At 40.5% G+C, this 17,874-nt stretch overlaps 1 protein-coding gene across 2 annotated transcripts in view; it reads left to right on the top strand.

The window, feature by feature from the left end:
* The window catches only part of ELMO1 (engulfment and cell motility 1), a 313,327-nt gene that overhangs the window by 83,980 nt on the left and 211,473 nt on the right, over positions 1 to 17,874 (top strand). For both annotated transcript variants that reach the window (XM_087767900.1, XM_087767891.1), the window contains exons 7-8: positions 2,746 to 2,915; positions 15,711 to 15,746. In XM_087767900.1, coding sequence (XP_087624026.1) covers positions 2,746 to 2,915; positions 15,711 to 15,746 — 206 coding nt within the window. The remainder of the gene's footprint in view (positions 1 to 2,745; positions 2,916 to 15,710; positions 15,747 to 17,874) is intronic.

Raw genomic sequence — 17,874 nt, 5'->3', positions numbered from 1 at the left:
AGAGGTAAAGTTAGTTCTTTCCATGCTTGGTATTGATTTGTGTGTAATGGAATTCTAACTGGGATGGCAGCAGCAGTTCACCAGCCCCAGATGTTTATGCTGGGGGCAGGAATCTCTCCTCAAGAGGAAGGGTGAACTTGGCCATTAATAGTCTGTTGTTAATGTATACGAAGATGAAGCGTTGTTTACACAGCAGTTGTAGGTGTGATGTGAAGGGGTTTGGAGGAGGATGTTCTGCCAGCTCTACTTACATGTTCTTTCGTGCCTGCTACTGTGCTACCCAAGTGATTACAGTCCCCATCTGTTTGGTCACAGCTCTGCTGCACAAGTTCTGCCCACTCAGACTTACTGGTTGAGCAGCTCTCCCGAGCTGCTCAGTCACACTGAACCAGGTGTTTTGTTCATCTTCCCTATTTGTTTCATTTTTCACTGAGTCCAGGAGCTTTCAGAGGACCTCCTTCTCATGGAAAGCTGGAAGAACTGTATCCTTCAGTGGGCAGATAGTGGAGGTGGTAGCTTCCCAGAACCATGGCAGGTGGAAGAAGGCATGTGCACTGATCTTAGTGGCCTTAAGGTTAAATTTGAGCAACCATTTCCAAAAGTCAGGGGAATGCAGCTGCCATGGTGGTACTGAAGATTTTTTGAAGTGTTTCTTTTCTGAGGTGGGCAGGAATTCAGATGTTGCATGTATTCTGAGAAAGAGTAATGTTTTGAGGATGCTTTGCATCTCTGAGTCTTCCTGAGTTGTTATAGTAGGGAGTCGAAAGAGCTCAATGAAGGAGGTCATTTGGTGAGGTGGGAGCTGACTGTTGAACTTCTGGTTCAGTAATGGTAGTGGTTGCTCTGAATTTTTGCAGCTGATGACACAAGAGTACCTCAGCAAAACTTCCTTTACCCGCTCTGACGAAAGGAAACGGTTGGAGGGAGTATTCTGTGATTATCCTGGAAGTTGGAAGTTAGTGAGATCTATTTTTATTTCTTCCATAGGCTTTGGCAAATGATTTAGCCTACCAGCTGCTTAAGTTTGAGAGAATATTCTTTTAGTACCGTTCAGACGGACCCTGCCATTACAGAGAGACTGTATAAGCCATTGTTTCCCCATTACAGCTCAAACCTATTGATAGAGTAGGTACCTTAGGGTGGCAGAAAGACCTTTTGGATGACAGGATTCTGCCTTTTTATAGATAATGCAACTGCTATGGCTGCACTGCCCAATACTTAAGGCATAGAAAAGCTCAGGACTAAAGATACTGTGTTTCTTTTCAATGCTGTCTTAACTGAGGATGTTAACCACAGTCATACTAACTAGAAGATACTTCCTCCCAGTACATGCTCCTCACCACATAGGTTCTGGCCAAAAACTGATTGGAGACCATGCATTAATTTTTCTTTGTAAAAATGGGAAGTAACAAAGCTTGCTGATCTTGGAGGATATTGGGACATTTAAATTATTAATGTTTGTGAAGCAAAGTCATGTAGATAGGAAGCTGTATCTCTAACAACACGGTGGTGTTTTTTCTTGTGTTCCCTGTTTAAATATTCACTTGCACTAAAAATGTCTACTATCTCAGAATCTTGATCTGCAGAGATGACCATCTCTGTGAAGAATATATTCATTACTTGAACAGAAAAGGAATTGTCTGTCAGCACAGCCTTTTCTTCTATTTTTCTTCTCCAGCTGAGAAAGAATAAGCGTAATCTCAGAGAAAATAACTCTCAGCAGAATTTACCAATTTGGTTTCCTAATGACACATAGCTTCTCATTCACCTTTCATTCGGTTCAGGTAAGAAGTGAATTTTAGGAAATTGAATTCTGCAAGTACCTGTATATAGTGAGGAGGATTATTTTTCTAAGAAAAGTACTGGCTAGCTAGCTATTAACTGAAGCTTTTGGGTATTGTGTTCAGGTAAGTGAAAGCATCAAATTGAAAACGTGAGATGTATTTTAAAGTATTTGTATGGCTAAAGAGAGAGACAAATTTAATATGCATTATTTAAATATCCCTTTAGCTTTTTATCATCAGTGTTCACTTCGGATTTCACTGTCTCATCCTGTATTTGAAGCATTAATGGGCAGAATAGCCTAGTATATGTGGATATTGAACTTGCATAAAGATGAGTGAGTGATAATATCATAGTATTATGTGGGAAGTAATTATTCCTATGCTCCTTATAAGAGAGTATGTAGTCTTTTAGTTGATTGTGAACAAAAGGAAGAGGGGGAGGAAGGAGCAGAAGGCCTGAAATTGGTCTCGACTGATATAATCTGATTAGGACAGTATATGGTCTTTGTTGTTAAAGGTCATGAGAAGTGTGTAAACTGAGTAAGCGTTGACAGGGAAAAAAAAGTGCTGCCATTATTATACTGAGATCGTCTGATGCAATTTGTTTTATTTTCATTTCTGCTTTTATTGATATGACACATAAGCTCTTCAAGCCAAAGGCTGTCTTTTGTAATGCTTACATTTTGCCTGAGACAATGGGATATCTATCCATTGCTCAGCATATGATTCTGCAACAATCCAAATAATTATAGGTAATAATGGACTAATACATGAGTAATATACTTTTACAGAAGTAATTTGTACGTGAGCTGCTTAATCATTTCTGAGCATGCAAGTGTTAAGTATCATTAATATTAAACATGGCCATTGTTCCTGCTTGAGCTGATGTTTTATTCATTATTGCCATTGTAACGAAAGCTTTTTTGTTGTTTTTGTTTTCTATGTTTTGTTTCTCTCTTAGGCTCAAAATGCACAGCAGCTCCATGAGAGGATCCAGTCTTCTAGTATGGATGCAAAGTTAGAAGCACTGAAAGACTTAGCCAACTACTCACGGGATGTTACATTTGCCCAAGAATTTATAAACCTAGATGGCATTTCCCTACTAACACAAATGGTTGAAAGCGGCACAGAGTAAGTATTCTGCTTAAGCTCTGGCCTTTCTCCCATATGGGTGCTTTTGTGCTCACTCTCTGAGTGCCTGAAGTATTTCTGTGTACAACTTATTATGTAAAATAAAACATCTGAAGAGTTCTGGGCTGCTAGGATAGTATATCCATTATCTATGAGAATATTTTTTTAATTTTCTCTAATAATGGTCTGGTGGGGATTGGGAGTGAGCAAAGAAGGAAGTCAGAGTACCCTGTGTGCCATAAAGTTTTGGGGAGACTGTGGTCCTAGTTTCTCCTCTAACCATTGGAATTTAGATAAATCATTGATGCTATATTTAAAGGCTGATATTCAAGTGATGTCACCTGAAAACTGTGTGTTAAATTTCATGTTACTGAGAACATGTGGAGCAAAACCCAGTGCTTGCTTTATTTCCATTTTTGTTGTTTTAATTCTGGCCGGGTGTTTTCAAATGATAAGGGCTTTTTGACATGAAATTGAAAGCTGACCTCTGAAAATACATTTATTCTTTACCAAAACATCTTCCCAATTTTCACCATTGGTGAAATTCAGGACCGTGGTCCTGAGTAAGTGTCTATTGTCTTAATGTGGAGGGTACTACAGAAAAGTATCCACTGGATTGTTGCACTATTAAATTATGTTCTAGCAGTCACTACTTCAAGTATGCTTTTGCTTTCAAGTAAGAGTTTTAGTGCTTTGCAGTCGGTGTCAACCTCTACTACACATGAAGATATCAACAATACCCACACTCTTTCCTGAGAGAAAGAAAATTCTCTGAAAGTAGCCTTCTTATTCATTGGGGGTGTTCAGTGTTGTGGACCAGACTTCTGAAGTCAATTGCTGAAATCAATCCAAATCCCCTCTCAAATGTGCTCGTGTTCCCTTGGATTCAAGAAAGTAAATAGTGTTAGAGGGTAAAGCAAAAGTAGCAAATGGGCTTTGAAATGGAACACAAATTGTCTCTGATGGTCCCATGCAAGATATCCTGGGGATTTTCCACAGAAAAATTAAGTGCTTTCTAGAATCCAGTAGTCCTCAGATTTGGGAAATGTAAAAGCACGCTCTCACTGATGCCTGCCTGTTATGTGGTCAATTGTTTATTCGACTTTGAATCCTTATTGCCTAACTCTAGCTATATACTGGATTTCCAATAGCTTATGGTTTCATCTTCAGTGTTTTGGGGTTATGGTCTTTATTTTTTTGCAGTGATGTGGTCTGTGGCACATATTATGCCACTTTAAAAAAAATACAAAAAAATGCTTCTAGGTATCAAATTTGTCAACTTGTCTTATATTCATATGATATTTGTTGTTTAGGGACCAAATTAAATTTAAAACCAAAAGCAGCTTAAGTTAATGTAAACATATGCACACAGTTACTGTACTAATTAAAAAATAAACTGAATGAGCAGGCTCACATGTGCCTATGAAGTTCAGAACATAAGCAAATTGAAAGTCACTGCCTCTGTAGTTTATTTTGTCATTAATTTAAGTTAAATGGTTTAACTTACTCCACTGTGGAAGGTATTTAAAGTAAAGCACTTTATTTTCTATTGAAACAGACAGAGGACATTGACATTTTTTACAAACCTTTCTTTTAGCTGCATCAAGGTTAAAGCAATTGCCCTCGTCATCCTGCAGATGTGTCTGTGTAGCTGTGGGATGGGTCAAGCTGTAGCAGACTAGTCTGGATTAAAAATAACTATTTGGGAGGGAAGCTACTTAAGCCAGCACGACTGTTGAAAGAACTGCTTAGCAAATTACACCCTAGTAGCAATTTCTGGCTAAGGGTAGAAGTTTTCAAACCACACAGCAAGCTTGCAGACTGGACATATGAGCAGAGTCTAATTTTTTTTTTTTTTTAAGTGGCTTGCATTTGGAAGGATTTCAGAATTTTCTTTTTAGCTGGTGTAATGTATCACCAAAGATGCATTGATGAATCTACCTGTCTAATCTATTTATCAGTGTTTCTGCCTGTGGGGAGAAACGCTGTCTAGTTTGGCCATTGAACAAAGACTCAGACACTAAGAGTTTCCAGCAGCTTCACGTGTTGATGAACTCTCAGTACTCACTGCAGTCTTTTTCGTGTTCAGCAGCCTAGACATTCTGAGGGGCTCTGCAGGTCAGGTTTTTCCATGTCTGGCTTTGGGAAGGGAGTTGTAAAGCAAGGACATCTGTGCTATGCTGTAGATTCCCTTCTGCTTTTATACTGTGCATCACTGGCTGATAAGTGCATATTTAACAGAACTTGAGATTTAATGAAAGGAGCAAATCCTAACATACACAGACTCATCAGCCTAAGCCTGCCATAGTGCTGCTGCTTTCCTTTCTCATCTGACTTCAAGCTATTGATCCTGTCCTCCCACTTCAGGGTCTGTCCCTCATTGCTGTTTCAGCACATTAAGCCAACAGACAAACTACTTCCACAGAAGAAGCATTTTTTTCTTGGTTTTGTTTTTGACTTTATTACAACAAAACAACTTCCTGAAATGGCCTGTGAGCGAACAAGGTGTGTGTGGGACCCAAAGAAAGGTAATACATGGAGGAGAGAGTGGGACAAGGACAGCCAGCCGATTGAGCGTCCTAGGCTGTCACAGCAAAGCAACTGGAGTCGGTCAATTGTCCTCTTATTCCTGTTTTCGCTTAGACTCTCTGCAATACCGTTAATAAGAGTGTCTCGCAGGATGCTCGCTGAACAGGCAAAGCAAGCTGAAGGCCTCCTTGCCTCCTTGCCCTAGTAACGAGTGATAGAATGAGAGGAAATGGCCTCAAGCTGTGCCAGGGGAGGTTTAGGTTAGATATTAGGAAAAACTTCTTCACCGAGAGGGTGGTCAAGCATTGGAACAGGCTGCCCAGGGAAGTGGTTGAGTCTCCATCCCTGGAGGTATTTAAAGAATGGATAGATGTGGTGCTCGAAGACATGGTATAGATGGACTTGGCAGTGATCGGTTAACGGTTGGACTCAATGATCTTAAGGGTCTTTTCCAACCTTGACGATTCTATGATTCTATGATTAGCTCCCACCCTGGGCTGTGCGCCCTCAGCAGTGTGGCCTTGTGAGCTGTGGTGCTGACCAGGTCACCCAAATGCTGCAAACCAAAAAGCTCTCTTCATTCCTTTTCCCTGCCCCAATATCTGCCACTTTGTTTTCCCCGATAGTATTTTTAACTCTAACCATTTCAGTATCCGTAGGTGGACCTACCCAAAGAATTATATTAGCATTAGAAAGGAGGGCAGTATTAGAGGAGGAATGAGCGGTCAGAAGTTTCAGGAAAGGACAGAAACTTCTTTGATGGCCCAGTTTTAGAAGGCAGTACATTTTGTAAAGATACCTTTAAGGTGTATCTTCACTGTGGAGTTCTTACCCACCTTTGAGTTACTGTTTTTGAGCCAGCCTTGCTTGACTGAGGCTATGACTCAACCATACAGCTGAGAAAACCCTAATGGCTCGGTGCTGCTAAGAGATGGTCCAGCTCCCTGCCCTCTTCTCCTGGTCCTTGTGTGTTTTCCCCTGCTCTCCAGCCCAGTCCTGCTTCCTTCCTGGAGCTGGTTCTGTCTGGATGCTTCGCAAAGCCAGTCCAGCTTGTTAACATAGCTGAAAAGTATTCACGTCTGTTTTCCAGAGTTAGTTTTCTGCTCAGTTTGAGACTTGCAGAAGCAAGAGAGGAAGTGGGCATGAGCAGATGCAGAAAAGACCCTTTTTTGTGGCAACAGACTACTGTGGTGGCATAGATGCATCATTGAGCCACAACCCGAGAGCAGGCATGTTGTGAAATAGCGTGAGAGTGGCTGGCTCTGGTATCGCAACCTAGAGACTGGCACTAAGACTCTGAGGGGGTCAGAGGGGATGGGATGTACCCCATGGGGCAGCCGCTGCTGCTCTGCAAGGAGACCCTCTGTGTGCTTTCCCAGCTGCCCGTGGGTTAATGCAGCTGAGGGCAGCCCTGCATCAGTAAGCCCAGGCTGAGTGGTGCCTCTGTTCACGGTGTGGTGCAGCTGTGCTAGAAATCGATGAATTTTCTTAATTCAAGCTTTATTCTCTATTTTCCCCAAAGGGGCAGGCAGTGCTCATTAAAAGTACCGTCATGCTCAGTGTAAGGTTGCTCTGAGGTTTTCTCTGCACGTGGAACTCATGTTAGGGGCAGCTCTTAAGTTATAATTTGAGTGTGTAATTAAGTTTTAGTGGGCAGCCTCTGGAAAGCAAGACTCCAGCTTTTTATGTAACTTTCACTGAGGAAGAGGCCTATGCTTTATTTATACTTGGCTTTATTTATTGTGCTGCTTGCTCATTATTTCAGTGAAGCTGATGACTATAAAAAGTACAGTGACCAGAGTAAGAGAATTTCAATCCCTGGGTTTCTAGTTACCTCTGCTTCATTTTGCTGATGATGAAAAGAAGTAGCAATATAAAAAGTTGACAGGAACTGACAGTGTTTTCTAGTTAATTTTCCATATGTTATATTCCTGAATATTGAAGAAAATTAAGAATGCATTAGAGAATAGCCTTTCCAATTTCTTGCTGTTAATAGCTTGAAAAATAACAAATTGAGAGTGTGGGTGTTTTATTTTGCATATATTTTCAGAAGTGGTTTTAATACTATGTGTAGTTACTATAATTTGGGCCAGATCTCCTTGAGTGCCTGCTGCTTAGAGGAGATTAACTGTAGACATGGTATGTGCTGGGACAAAGCCATAGGGGTTGGTGGCAGGCAGATTGTAGGGTGCATGGGGCCCTAGTGAAGCTGAGAGTGCATCTTGTCAATATGAATATATTTATATCAGCAGAGATGCAACATGTCTCAGAAACTGTCCACATGTATCGGGATCCTGTTGACTGACATGGCTCATCTTTGTTTTTCCTTCAGGCTCATTCTTGCTTCCAGAGCATGCTATGAGTCTCTTATTAATGGAAGAAAAAAAAAAAAAGAGGGGAAAAAAAAAAGCTAAAAAGCCTTTTTTATGTTTATTTTTATAGTTCAGGTGACCTATAAATTGTAGCAGAGACTGAAAGACAAGTTAGGTCATGAAGAACAAGTAAATGCTGATTCCATTTTATAATTATCCATGATGTCCAATCATTTTTTGGGCTCTGTGCATCTGTATCGCCAAAGAAGGGGTGTGCATGTGCACACACAGTTATTTTCCTTTTTGGAGACTTTTCAGAAGGAGATTTCCATAGCCCTTTTAACGCTTTTTTTTTTTTTTTTTTTTTTTTTTTTTTTTTTCTCTTTGTCTGAAGCCTAGTTCGTGCCTAGTTAAGGGGAGCTGCATACGCGGTCTGTCTGGTCAGATGTATAGACAATGTAAAAGGGAAGTGTAGGGCTATGCTGCTTCTGCTTCCCCCTCTCCCCCAGAGTGCAGTGCCCTAAAATGAGGCAGAAGGAGAGCCATGCTAGAAGGTCCTGGTTACCATAATGACTGATGAAAAATGTGTTGAGGAACCAAACTGGAAGAAACGATCGTGTCTCCTTGCTACCCCATCTGAGATAATGTAGTTTGCTCATTCAGAGCTATATTCCATAGTCTAGCCCAGAATTAATATTTCAGAAAATCATGGCTGTATAGATAGTCTTTCTGATGTAGCAGAAGACTGGTAAATATGGGGTGGTGTTTTGTTTTGGTTTTTTTTTTTTTTCTTGATGTATCAGAAGGGTCGTGTGACTGGGCCAGGCTCACAGCCTTCCTTAAAAGGAAAAAAACCCTTCATAGTCCCTTATAAAGTAAAAAAAGGAAAATGTAAGTCACAAGCCATAAATACTGAAAGACCAAAGAGTTAATAAAAGGAATCTAAGTTTATTTTTGTCATTACCAGTAATAATAATAATCTCATGGCTGGGAGGAAAAAAGGAGAAAGGCCTATGCAGAATTTTCAGTACTTTTCTATTGGCAGTATCACGGTCTCTGTCACTTGTCATTTGGCTGAAATAACACGCAGTTTTTGCCAAAAAACTGAGACTATGCTAAGCCTAGCTGTCTTGACAGTAACCAGAATTGTTTCTGCTGCTGTTAAGAAGGTTGTTCTTCAGAGGTCTGCTTCATTGATGTGGCTGTGCTGAGCAGCTTTATTGTAGTACTGCCGTGGTACAGGAGCACGGTAGTTGATGCTGCTTGGACATGGTTGCAGATAGCCTGATTTTAATTATAAGGGTGTTGTAATTGCTTAGTGCACAGATTGGAGAGAAAAACTTGCTTTAAATTGGGATAGTTCATAAATTTTGTCATCTTCTTGTTCGAAGTAATAAACGCGGCTAGATCAGATTCATGTAAGCTTCTAAATAAATGTGTATTTGTGTGGTTTTTGACTCTCAACTAATAGGAGTCTTCTATTGAACACATGCAGTTGCAGAGTTGGCTGCTGTACAGCTGGAAGTCTCTGAGACGGCAATTGTGCATGCTTTAAGGACAAATCGTATTGTTCAGTGAAATTCTAGCTCTTGGCTTGTCTTACAGAGATAGTACTGTATACCAGCCCAGTGGAAAACTGAAGACAGATTGATTTGGAGTTACTCTGACTTTAACACGCTTTTTGGGACAGTTGCTCACATACCTGCTAATGGTTTTTTCCATCCCAGTCTGATGAGTATTTCAGTAGTGCTGTCAAAACACTTAAGCAGCCCTTGCTCACAGCCACTTGTTCCTGTCCTGCTTCATCTGAAGAGTTACACCGGTACCGTTTGTAGCAAACTGGACTGGAAAACTGCTGTAGGTTATTAAAAGTGGCAATGAAGGCTACTTTTAATACAATATTCCTTAAACCAGTTCAGTTTCCTGATCGAGCTCACAGTGTTGCTCCAGAAAACAGTTGTGGAAGCACAACTCGCTGGGTAAATGGAAGATGAATTTTTGGAAGATATGAACAATGCTAAGTTAGTAGGTCTAAATAAAGTAGTCCTTTTCCACTCTTCCCAAGTACTCGTTGTGTAGTCCTAGTTTCCTCTGTTGGTCAGCTCCAATGCTCATCTGATTCCTCAGTGAGCCAATTCAGTTTGCTAATCCGGCAAAAAATAAGCCAGCCGATGGAGGGAGGAAAATAATTTGTATTTTTGACAGCACTGGGCTGTTAGACCGGCTCAGACATTCCTCTGAAACTTCACCTGGAAGCATAGATTACTTAATCTGACATTGCTGCCAAAATCAATCTTGTCCAACAGGGGCTTTACGCAATCTTCATTTCTTAGTGCTTCCATAATGTCGGGAGAGGGTGACTATTGTCTATGAGGCAAAAATCCAAAATAGTGTATAAAACCAGGTTATCTGGTTATACCACTGTGGGGATGGTAACGACAAGAGAATGAGAAAGGGCTGCAGCCCAGTCTTTCAGCGCAGTTCCCATAAAGGAAGAAGGTGGGGTAGGTTTTCTTTGTGGGTGGATTTTTTTTTTTTTGTTTATTTTTCTCTTGCCTGCTCTCTTTTGGGTTTGTTTCCCCATCAGTCTTCAGGCTTGGATTCCACCCTCCTTCTCAACACACATACGAGCACGATTTGCTGTATGTCCTTTTGATCAATGTCATATACATGGCACACACTGTACATTTTATATAAAAGCCTCATCTGAAGATTGAACCATCAAAGATCACATTTTTGGAGGGAAGAAGGGGGAGAGTTGCTGCTCCTTGCATTCTCCCCATCCTAAATGCCTTTTCTCCAGGGTTGTTTTTCTTACTTTGACTGTGCTTAAGAATATTAGCATTTAAATGACCCCTGCTCAGTGGTGATATCAACACCTTGTTGACAGGAACAGGGAAGAGGAGACAACACAGTTTTACTGGTTTTTCTTTGGCAACCACTTTTGTAGAATATGATAAAAAGAGCAATTCTGGCAGTGGATTTATATTTCCGTGTGTTCTTCAGAGTACCAAGCTGGACAAAACTAAATTTTTTTTTTTTTTAACTCCAGACAAAAGCGTAATATTTGAGGAACCAGCAAAAATAAGAAGAGCTTAAAAATCTCCACTTCTGCAACTTTCCAGGATGTTTTCGTCTCTTGGACTGTGGTGGCTGTGGGATGTTGTGGTGTCTGTGAGGAATGGGAGTGCTGCTGCATAACTTAATAGTTATTTTGCAGATTTCATCCAAATAATTTGTTTCAACCTCCTGGCCAGAGTGTTTCCCAGGCTTCATTTATATGTGATAGCCACACATAATACAGACGGAAGCCAGAAATATGTACTCCTGTGTATTTGTCTTGTCAGATTTCTAAACACTGCCTGTTATCCAGAATGTGGGCTCTCCTTGTGTTTGCCTGAAAAGCAGTAGCCAAATACCAATTTAATGTGGTTAGAAGGTCGTTCAAGAATCATAGAATAATTTAGGTTGGAAAAGACCCTGAAGATCATTGAGTCCAAACGTAAACCTAACACTGCCAAGTCCACTACTAAACCATGTCCCTAAGCGCTACATCTACATGTCTTTTAAACACCTCCAGGGATGGGGACTCAGCTGCTTCCCTGGGCAGCCTGTGCCAGTGCTTGATAATCCTTTCGGTGAAGAAAATTTTCCTAATATCCAATCTAAACATCCCATGGTGCAACTTGAGGCCGTTCCCTCTTGTCCTATCACTTGTTACTTCAGAGAAGAGACCGACCCCCACCTTGCTACAGCCTCCTTTCAGGTAGTTGTAGAGAGCAATAAGGTCTCCCCTCAGCCTCCTTTTCTCCAGGCTAAACAACCCCAGCTCCCTCAGCCGCTCCTCATAAGACATGTGCTCTAGACCCTTCACCAGCTTCGTTGCTCTTCTTTGGGCACACTCCAGCACCTCAATGTCTTTCTTGTAGTGAGTGGCCCATCCATCATCCCGTCAGTTTTTCCATGGAGGAGGAAGTTTTTGCGAACATCTTCCACCTTTGCTAATAATGGCCCTCTCCGTGGCCATACTGCATGAAAAGCTTTTATCCTCACTGGTATTTTTATCCTACTCTGCACATCTTTAAACAGTGCAGGCTCAGAAACGTTGGTTGTGGTGATGTGGTGTGACTGCTTTTGCTCTTGGCATTGCTAACTCCAGTGGGTCTGCACTGGCTTCCCCAATGAGACAACATTTTAGTAGTTCTCCCCAGTGCAGACAAGCCCTTACTGTGCACTGTGTGTTACCCCAGCTGGGGTTTAGATTTGGGGTATCTTTGGTCCTTGTACAGCAATTTTTGCACGTGAACAGATGGGAGTTGATCTGGTCAGGTCCTTGCTAAGCTAGTCTCTGCTGGAAGCTGCTTGTGACATAACCTGCAGTCTTTGAGCAAGTATTAAGTCTGTATGGCTTAGGGAAGTCCAAAGGGAACTGCTGCGCCTTGGGATTCAGCTGGAAATGTATCGCAAAGTTCCTTTGAGGCCAAACAGGGAACATATTGTGGTAGCGAAATGTCTGAACCGGTAACTTATCATTAATGTTTATTTTGCATTATGTTGGCATTTGTTTTGAGATTTCTCCGTGTATAAAAATTCCTGTCTGTTTTTGTCTTTCACCACTATAGTATCTGAACCTTTCACAAACGCTAGTTAATTTACCCTCATAACATTTGTGTTTTGGCCATGGTTTTATTCCCATCTATGCAAGTGCAACTGAGGAATGGTTTCTAAAAAAAAGATAAATACAAGTATCAAGCTAATTACAGTGTCTAGATTAGTAAGACTTCCAGCATTTTTGACCACACCTGTGGTAACTCACCCAGGAAGCGTTTTACAGAACTGTCTGGTTGCGACCACAGAGTCAGCCCCCTGGAAGAAACAGAAGTCGTGTATATATAGAAAGAGGAAAGCTGATGGAGGTGGCAGACTGTACTTGTTCCTTTCCAGGCTGACTTGCTGCAAGAGTTAGCTTGGCTACTCCTTCAGTGGTAACTTTAGCGTGGTCTGTGGGTGACTGTGACAGGAACTCCTGCTCATGCCAGGTCCCTCTGTATTGGGTTTGTGGTTTGATGAGGGGATGAAAATCGCATGCACTCCTTTAGATAACAGCCTCCACCTGTTCAGTGGTGAAAGTCTGTGCCATGTTGCTGCAACATTTGATGTCCTAGATTGATTGCTGATCTTATCACACTTTCCAAAGCAACAGAGATTAACAGAAATTGTTTGGTCTAATACGATGTCTTGACTCTCAAGTCAAAATTTGCTGTCTTTGTATTGCTTCACCAGAAAAGTCCTATATGATTAAATAATTTTTCCATATTATTCTAAATTTATATTTTCTTTTACATTGCACATCTTCTGATGTCAAGTTAACTGATTGCTAGTTAACTTAAGATGAATAAGAGTTTTGTAAATACCCAGAGAGCTGCTGTCTAAATGTTTTGTTCTAGGATTCAGATGTTTGTTCTTTAATCCCTGGGCTCAGTCATGGAGAAAATGCACCTGATTATAGCCTGTTGTGGAAAATCTCTGACAAGACTGAGTCTGCCCTTTGAAGTGCTACCAGTTTGCAAATGCCACACTTGCCCTTTGATGTGAGACAGACACAGCACCAATTTCAAGTTTACTTGCTGCTTAGCCAAAGCCAGCACCTGGGTGAAAAGCAGCTGTTTTAAAAACTGGGCTCAGAAGGATGCTATGAAGTTTTGCTGGCATGAGCTGCATAAGGTTGCTTGGATCCACGCACATTAGGCAGATGACAAAACCTGTTTGCAGTGGTGGTTGTTCTTGTTAGGGTTTAGCAGAGTCTGCCGCAGCAAGGAAGCACTCCTGTTTGCAGAAGCACAGGAATGACATTCTGCTGAAGTTGGGATCTCCTACTGTGGGAAAGACTGAACTTTTCTGCTCCTAAAAGCATGTTGAGGGTAACTTTCTCCCCTTTTTAAGGCTGACTGATCATCAGGATGCTTTTTGTTTGCTCATTACTACTGGCTACACAGATAGCTGTTGTAGCATAGAAGAACTAAAGCCATGAGATCCAAGGACAAAATCTTGTCACTTTTCTAATTTGAGCTAGGCCTGTAGCCCAATCTGTGCTTGGATACATGGTAAACTGTGCCATCGTTATCTTCAGGCACAAGTATTGCAGCTCACAGCTAGCAATGAAGGATTTTAAACCACTGTTCCTGCGATGTACTCTCTGTGTTTTCTCCCCTGATGGTTACATAAGCCAACCCAAAAGCTGCCCTCTCTGAGACTGGTCCTTCTTGAGAAAAGTCTATACATAGACTCATGCAGTCTCTGTAGAAAGCACAACATTCCTTATGCATAAGCAGAATGGAAAATACAAGGTGGGAGGAGTTACTGCTGTACCAAAAGGAAAAAAAAAAAATCTAGCCAAGTTCTGGGGGAGAGTTGAATCAATGATTGGAGAGCTTGGAGTCCTAGAGCTGTTGTGGGCTGGAAGGCATGGCAGCAAGTGCAAAGGGAAGGACCTGGGGAGAAGGGGACAGGGAGGAAGGAGGGACCTCTTTGTTCTCCTTTTGAACAGTAGCCTGCCCAGTGTGAAGCTGCAGCCAACCCTCTGAAATAAAACTGTGAAACAGATTTAGGAGACACAAGAAAGGGTTAAGTAGGAGATGGATGTTTTTTCCTCCTTTTTTTTTTTTTTGTTATTATTGTTTAAGTGGTGTTTTAAAAAGAAGTTGTTTATCTTGGATACCATTTTTACCATTAATAGTGTTTTTCTTCTGCTTGCTTAGTAGCATAATCAGCAGTTCTGAAGCCGGTTATTAGCAGGCAGATGACTTGCAAATTGTGATTAGTGGGCTACAGCTTCCAAATGCACTTATTATTTGCCTCTCCCTCCTCCCCTTGGTTAATATTTGGCTTCCAGTTTCTTGAATATAGTAATATGATGCCATAGCTTCTGGTTCACCGATGAAACACAACAGTGTATGTCTTGGGGGAAAAATAGAAAATGCCTAAATAAAAAAACCTCTTGGGGTACATTAAACCTCTTGTTGCAACTAGGAACCAAGTGTTTTGGAAGCTACTGGGAAAGCAAGAGCATCACACTGAAGGGTTGGGTGTGTAGCTTGGCCTCTTAAAATCTGAACCAATAAGTGGTGTTCCTAAGCAGGTCATTGTCTTTCTCAAGTGGGTTGATTCAGCACCTTGGGTCTAGGCGTGTCCATCAGCATGTGGATTTTGAGACCAAAAGATCTACGAGTGTGCTTACATGTTCTATTGGAATAAGGCTGCTGCACTGTATGTGTCATGGAGCGGGTGCAAGATGGTTCTGAGTTGCTGAGTAAATGCAACTCTGTGGTTAAAAACCCAGAGTAAACTCGTTGCTTCCCTTTGAAGTCAGCAGAAAACTTGTCCCTGACTTCAGAAAGTCAGGATTTTGGTCTGTGTTGTTCTAGCTACACAACAACTTTCAGCCATGCTGACAACTCTGATATCACTATTAGTGATGGAGACTGAAAGTAAATAAAAAGACTTTTTCAGGCAACAGACTACACATCATAGCAATGAGACAGAAAATGCTTAATGTGTAAACCTTTATTGTTTTGTACCAAAGACTGCTTTGATACAAATACTTAACTAATTTAGGATGCCTAGACATGCTTTAATGGTCAAGAGAAACAGGTTTTCAAGAAATCTGATATACTTCCCCCATCAACTGTCTTTTCTCTTCTGCTTTTTTTCCTAACAGAAGTTAACACAAGTATTCTGAACAAATATTTGAAATTAATTTTGAATGTTCTTTATAAGTTACTGAACTGTTTCTATTCACAGTAAATTGTTAGTAGCTTACTGCCTCTTATTGTGTGTCTGTCTTTGAATTTTATGAATCAAATATGGGTGTGTGGGGGTGTGTGTGTATGCATAGGTAAATAGAGTACAGATGTTTTAAAGTGTGTCTCCTCACGTGCAAGTTTTAATTTTGCAGACGATATCAGAAATTGCAGAAGATAATGAAGCCCTGGTAAGAACCTGATTAGACCATCACTTTGCACTCTTCCTCTTCTTTTGCATGACTGAGTTCAGCCCCCTGTGCTAATCTTTATATGTAAATGCAACTGTGCATATTCATTCAGCCAGTCTTCAAAATTCTCTGTTTTCTGCTCTTTGATGCCTGTTAAAATTTTCTGATGAAGCTTTTTTTTGCTTTGCTTGTGGAATGGGTGCTTCATTTTTGTAACCTCTGCAGGGGCTTCTACTATTTCCTAAGTAAGGCTTTTGTTTTGTTTTGTAATTTAAGCAAACAAATAATTTCCCTGCCTTCCCCAATTCCCCTCTTAAATTTGTCTGGCTTACATGATTGATAGTAGGCAATTTTAATTGTTAATGTTAGTCGGATGAAAGTATGAGTCATTGTGCCAGTTTGAATTCCTGTTATTTGCTGGTCCTAGGTAATGCTGATTGTTGCAGATAACTGCATGAAGGAAAACTACAATAAAGGGCCTCATATCAGAAAGTTCAGAAGCGTGCTCATTGCCCTGATGATTTTGAATGGGACTCTTCTGTGTGCTTCAAGTCAGGCACAGGCTTCATAGGCTTTGATAAGTTCGGACCCCAAGAGATATTCTAATATCTTGATTGACTTGCAAGTTTGACATGTCAAGTATAGCTAAAACCCAAGGAAGCAAAAGAATAATTAATCAATTAACCGTGCATCTGTCACTCTGAGAGCTTGATGTGGTTTATCGTGCAGGAAAAGCAGCTCCCCATCTGAATCCATGCTAAATCATACTTCCACAAATCTGTTGTAAACCAAGTTCTGAAACATTTATTATTAAATCATTGCCTAATAAATAAATCAGACAGTAAGAATGAATTTGGCAGGAAACTTAAATCCGTACTCTACATTTGCTTTCTCAACCTAATACAAAGTAACTTGTTTCATAATAGAAAAGTTTAGATCCTGAGGAAAATGATTAAACTGGCATGAGGCTTTCAGAATTCTTGGCAGCATCACCCCTGCCGAGACAAGATACCTCCTGTGCATTTAGATGGTGGTTTTTTCCTCACTGCTGTGAAAATAGTTCTTTGTGGAAGAATATACTCCTTCAGCATCTCTCTGCTTCCAAATTCTGTTATCCTGTAGGCTTCTCTACATTAAATTATGTGGTTGTCCTCAAGACAGTACTAAAATACTGACTTATAGTTGCATTGCACCCTGGTTTTAGGACCTGATCATACTGATGATCTGAATTAATTTTTTTTTTTACACAGTTTAGTTTTGTTCACTCATGGGAACAAGGCATTACCCACTTCAAGAGGATTCTTATTGATCAGTGTAGATATAGCACGTCAGTGGATACAGTAGTAAAGAAAGTGTATGTGACTAAAGTTTACTTTAACTTTGGAATTTAAATCTTGCCAATAGAATCTTCAATTTAAATTGGGGCACACAGTTTAATATTTTGATTTCCATCAGTAGTACATGAAATGATACAATTAAAATAACACAAATTCTTGACTTTGGGACTTGTACTAAAAAAATATACCAGAGCTATTGGCCAGGACTTGAAACCGATAGTTCTTGGAAACTGGCCTGTTCGTACATTTTGAAGGTAAAGTTATACACTAGTGCTCTATGAGTGTAGTTACTGAACATCCCAACTATTTTTCACCCGTGTATTAATGGGAAAAGGTCCAATGAAACAAGAACTATATAAGTTTTGATTTACAGGTTGACATATTTCATAAAGCGCCAGTATTTCATTTTATCTCTGGTAGCTTGCACATGCTAGCCTGCCTTAATTAAAATCTGATTTTCACAGAGAGGCCTTGTTTAATAGCTTTCTCCACTGAAGGAAGTTCTTCTAAAATGTGAGTTTCTTTTTCTCTGTCTCTTCAGTTTTAGGGGTTCCCATTTTGTTTTGGGATTTTATTTATCCCACATTGGCTAATAGTTGGATTAAAAAAAAAAAAATTCCCATGAAACAGCTCTATCAATTGACCTTTGCAGTACTGAATTGTAGTGAAACCACGCTGATTGGAGAGTGATGTTTTTCCTATGTAGTTAGTTATTCTTGGTCTTTTAAGAAAAGCTGTCCATTCAAGGAAATTACCATGAAATAAGCAAAACCAGGAATTTAAAAGATGAG

This window comes from Nipponia nippon, unplaced genomic scaffold (genome assembly GCF_047370975.1).
Source record: "Nipponia nippon isolate SJK-2023a ecotype South Korea unplaced genomic scaffold, ASM4737097v1 scaffold_1, whole genome shotgun sequence".
NCBI lineage: Eukaryota > Metazoa > Chordata > Aves > Pelecaniformes > Threskiornithidae > Nipponia > Nipponia nippon.
This window is presented reverse-complemented; position numbering and strand designations above follow the sequence as displayed.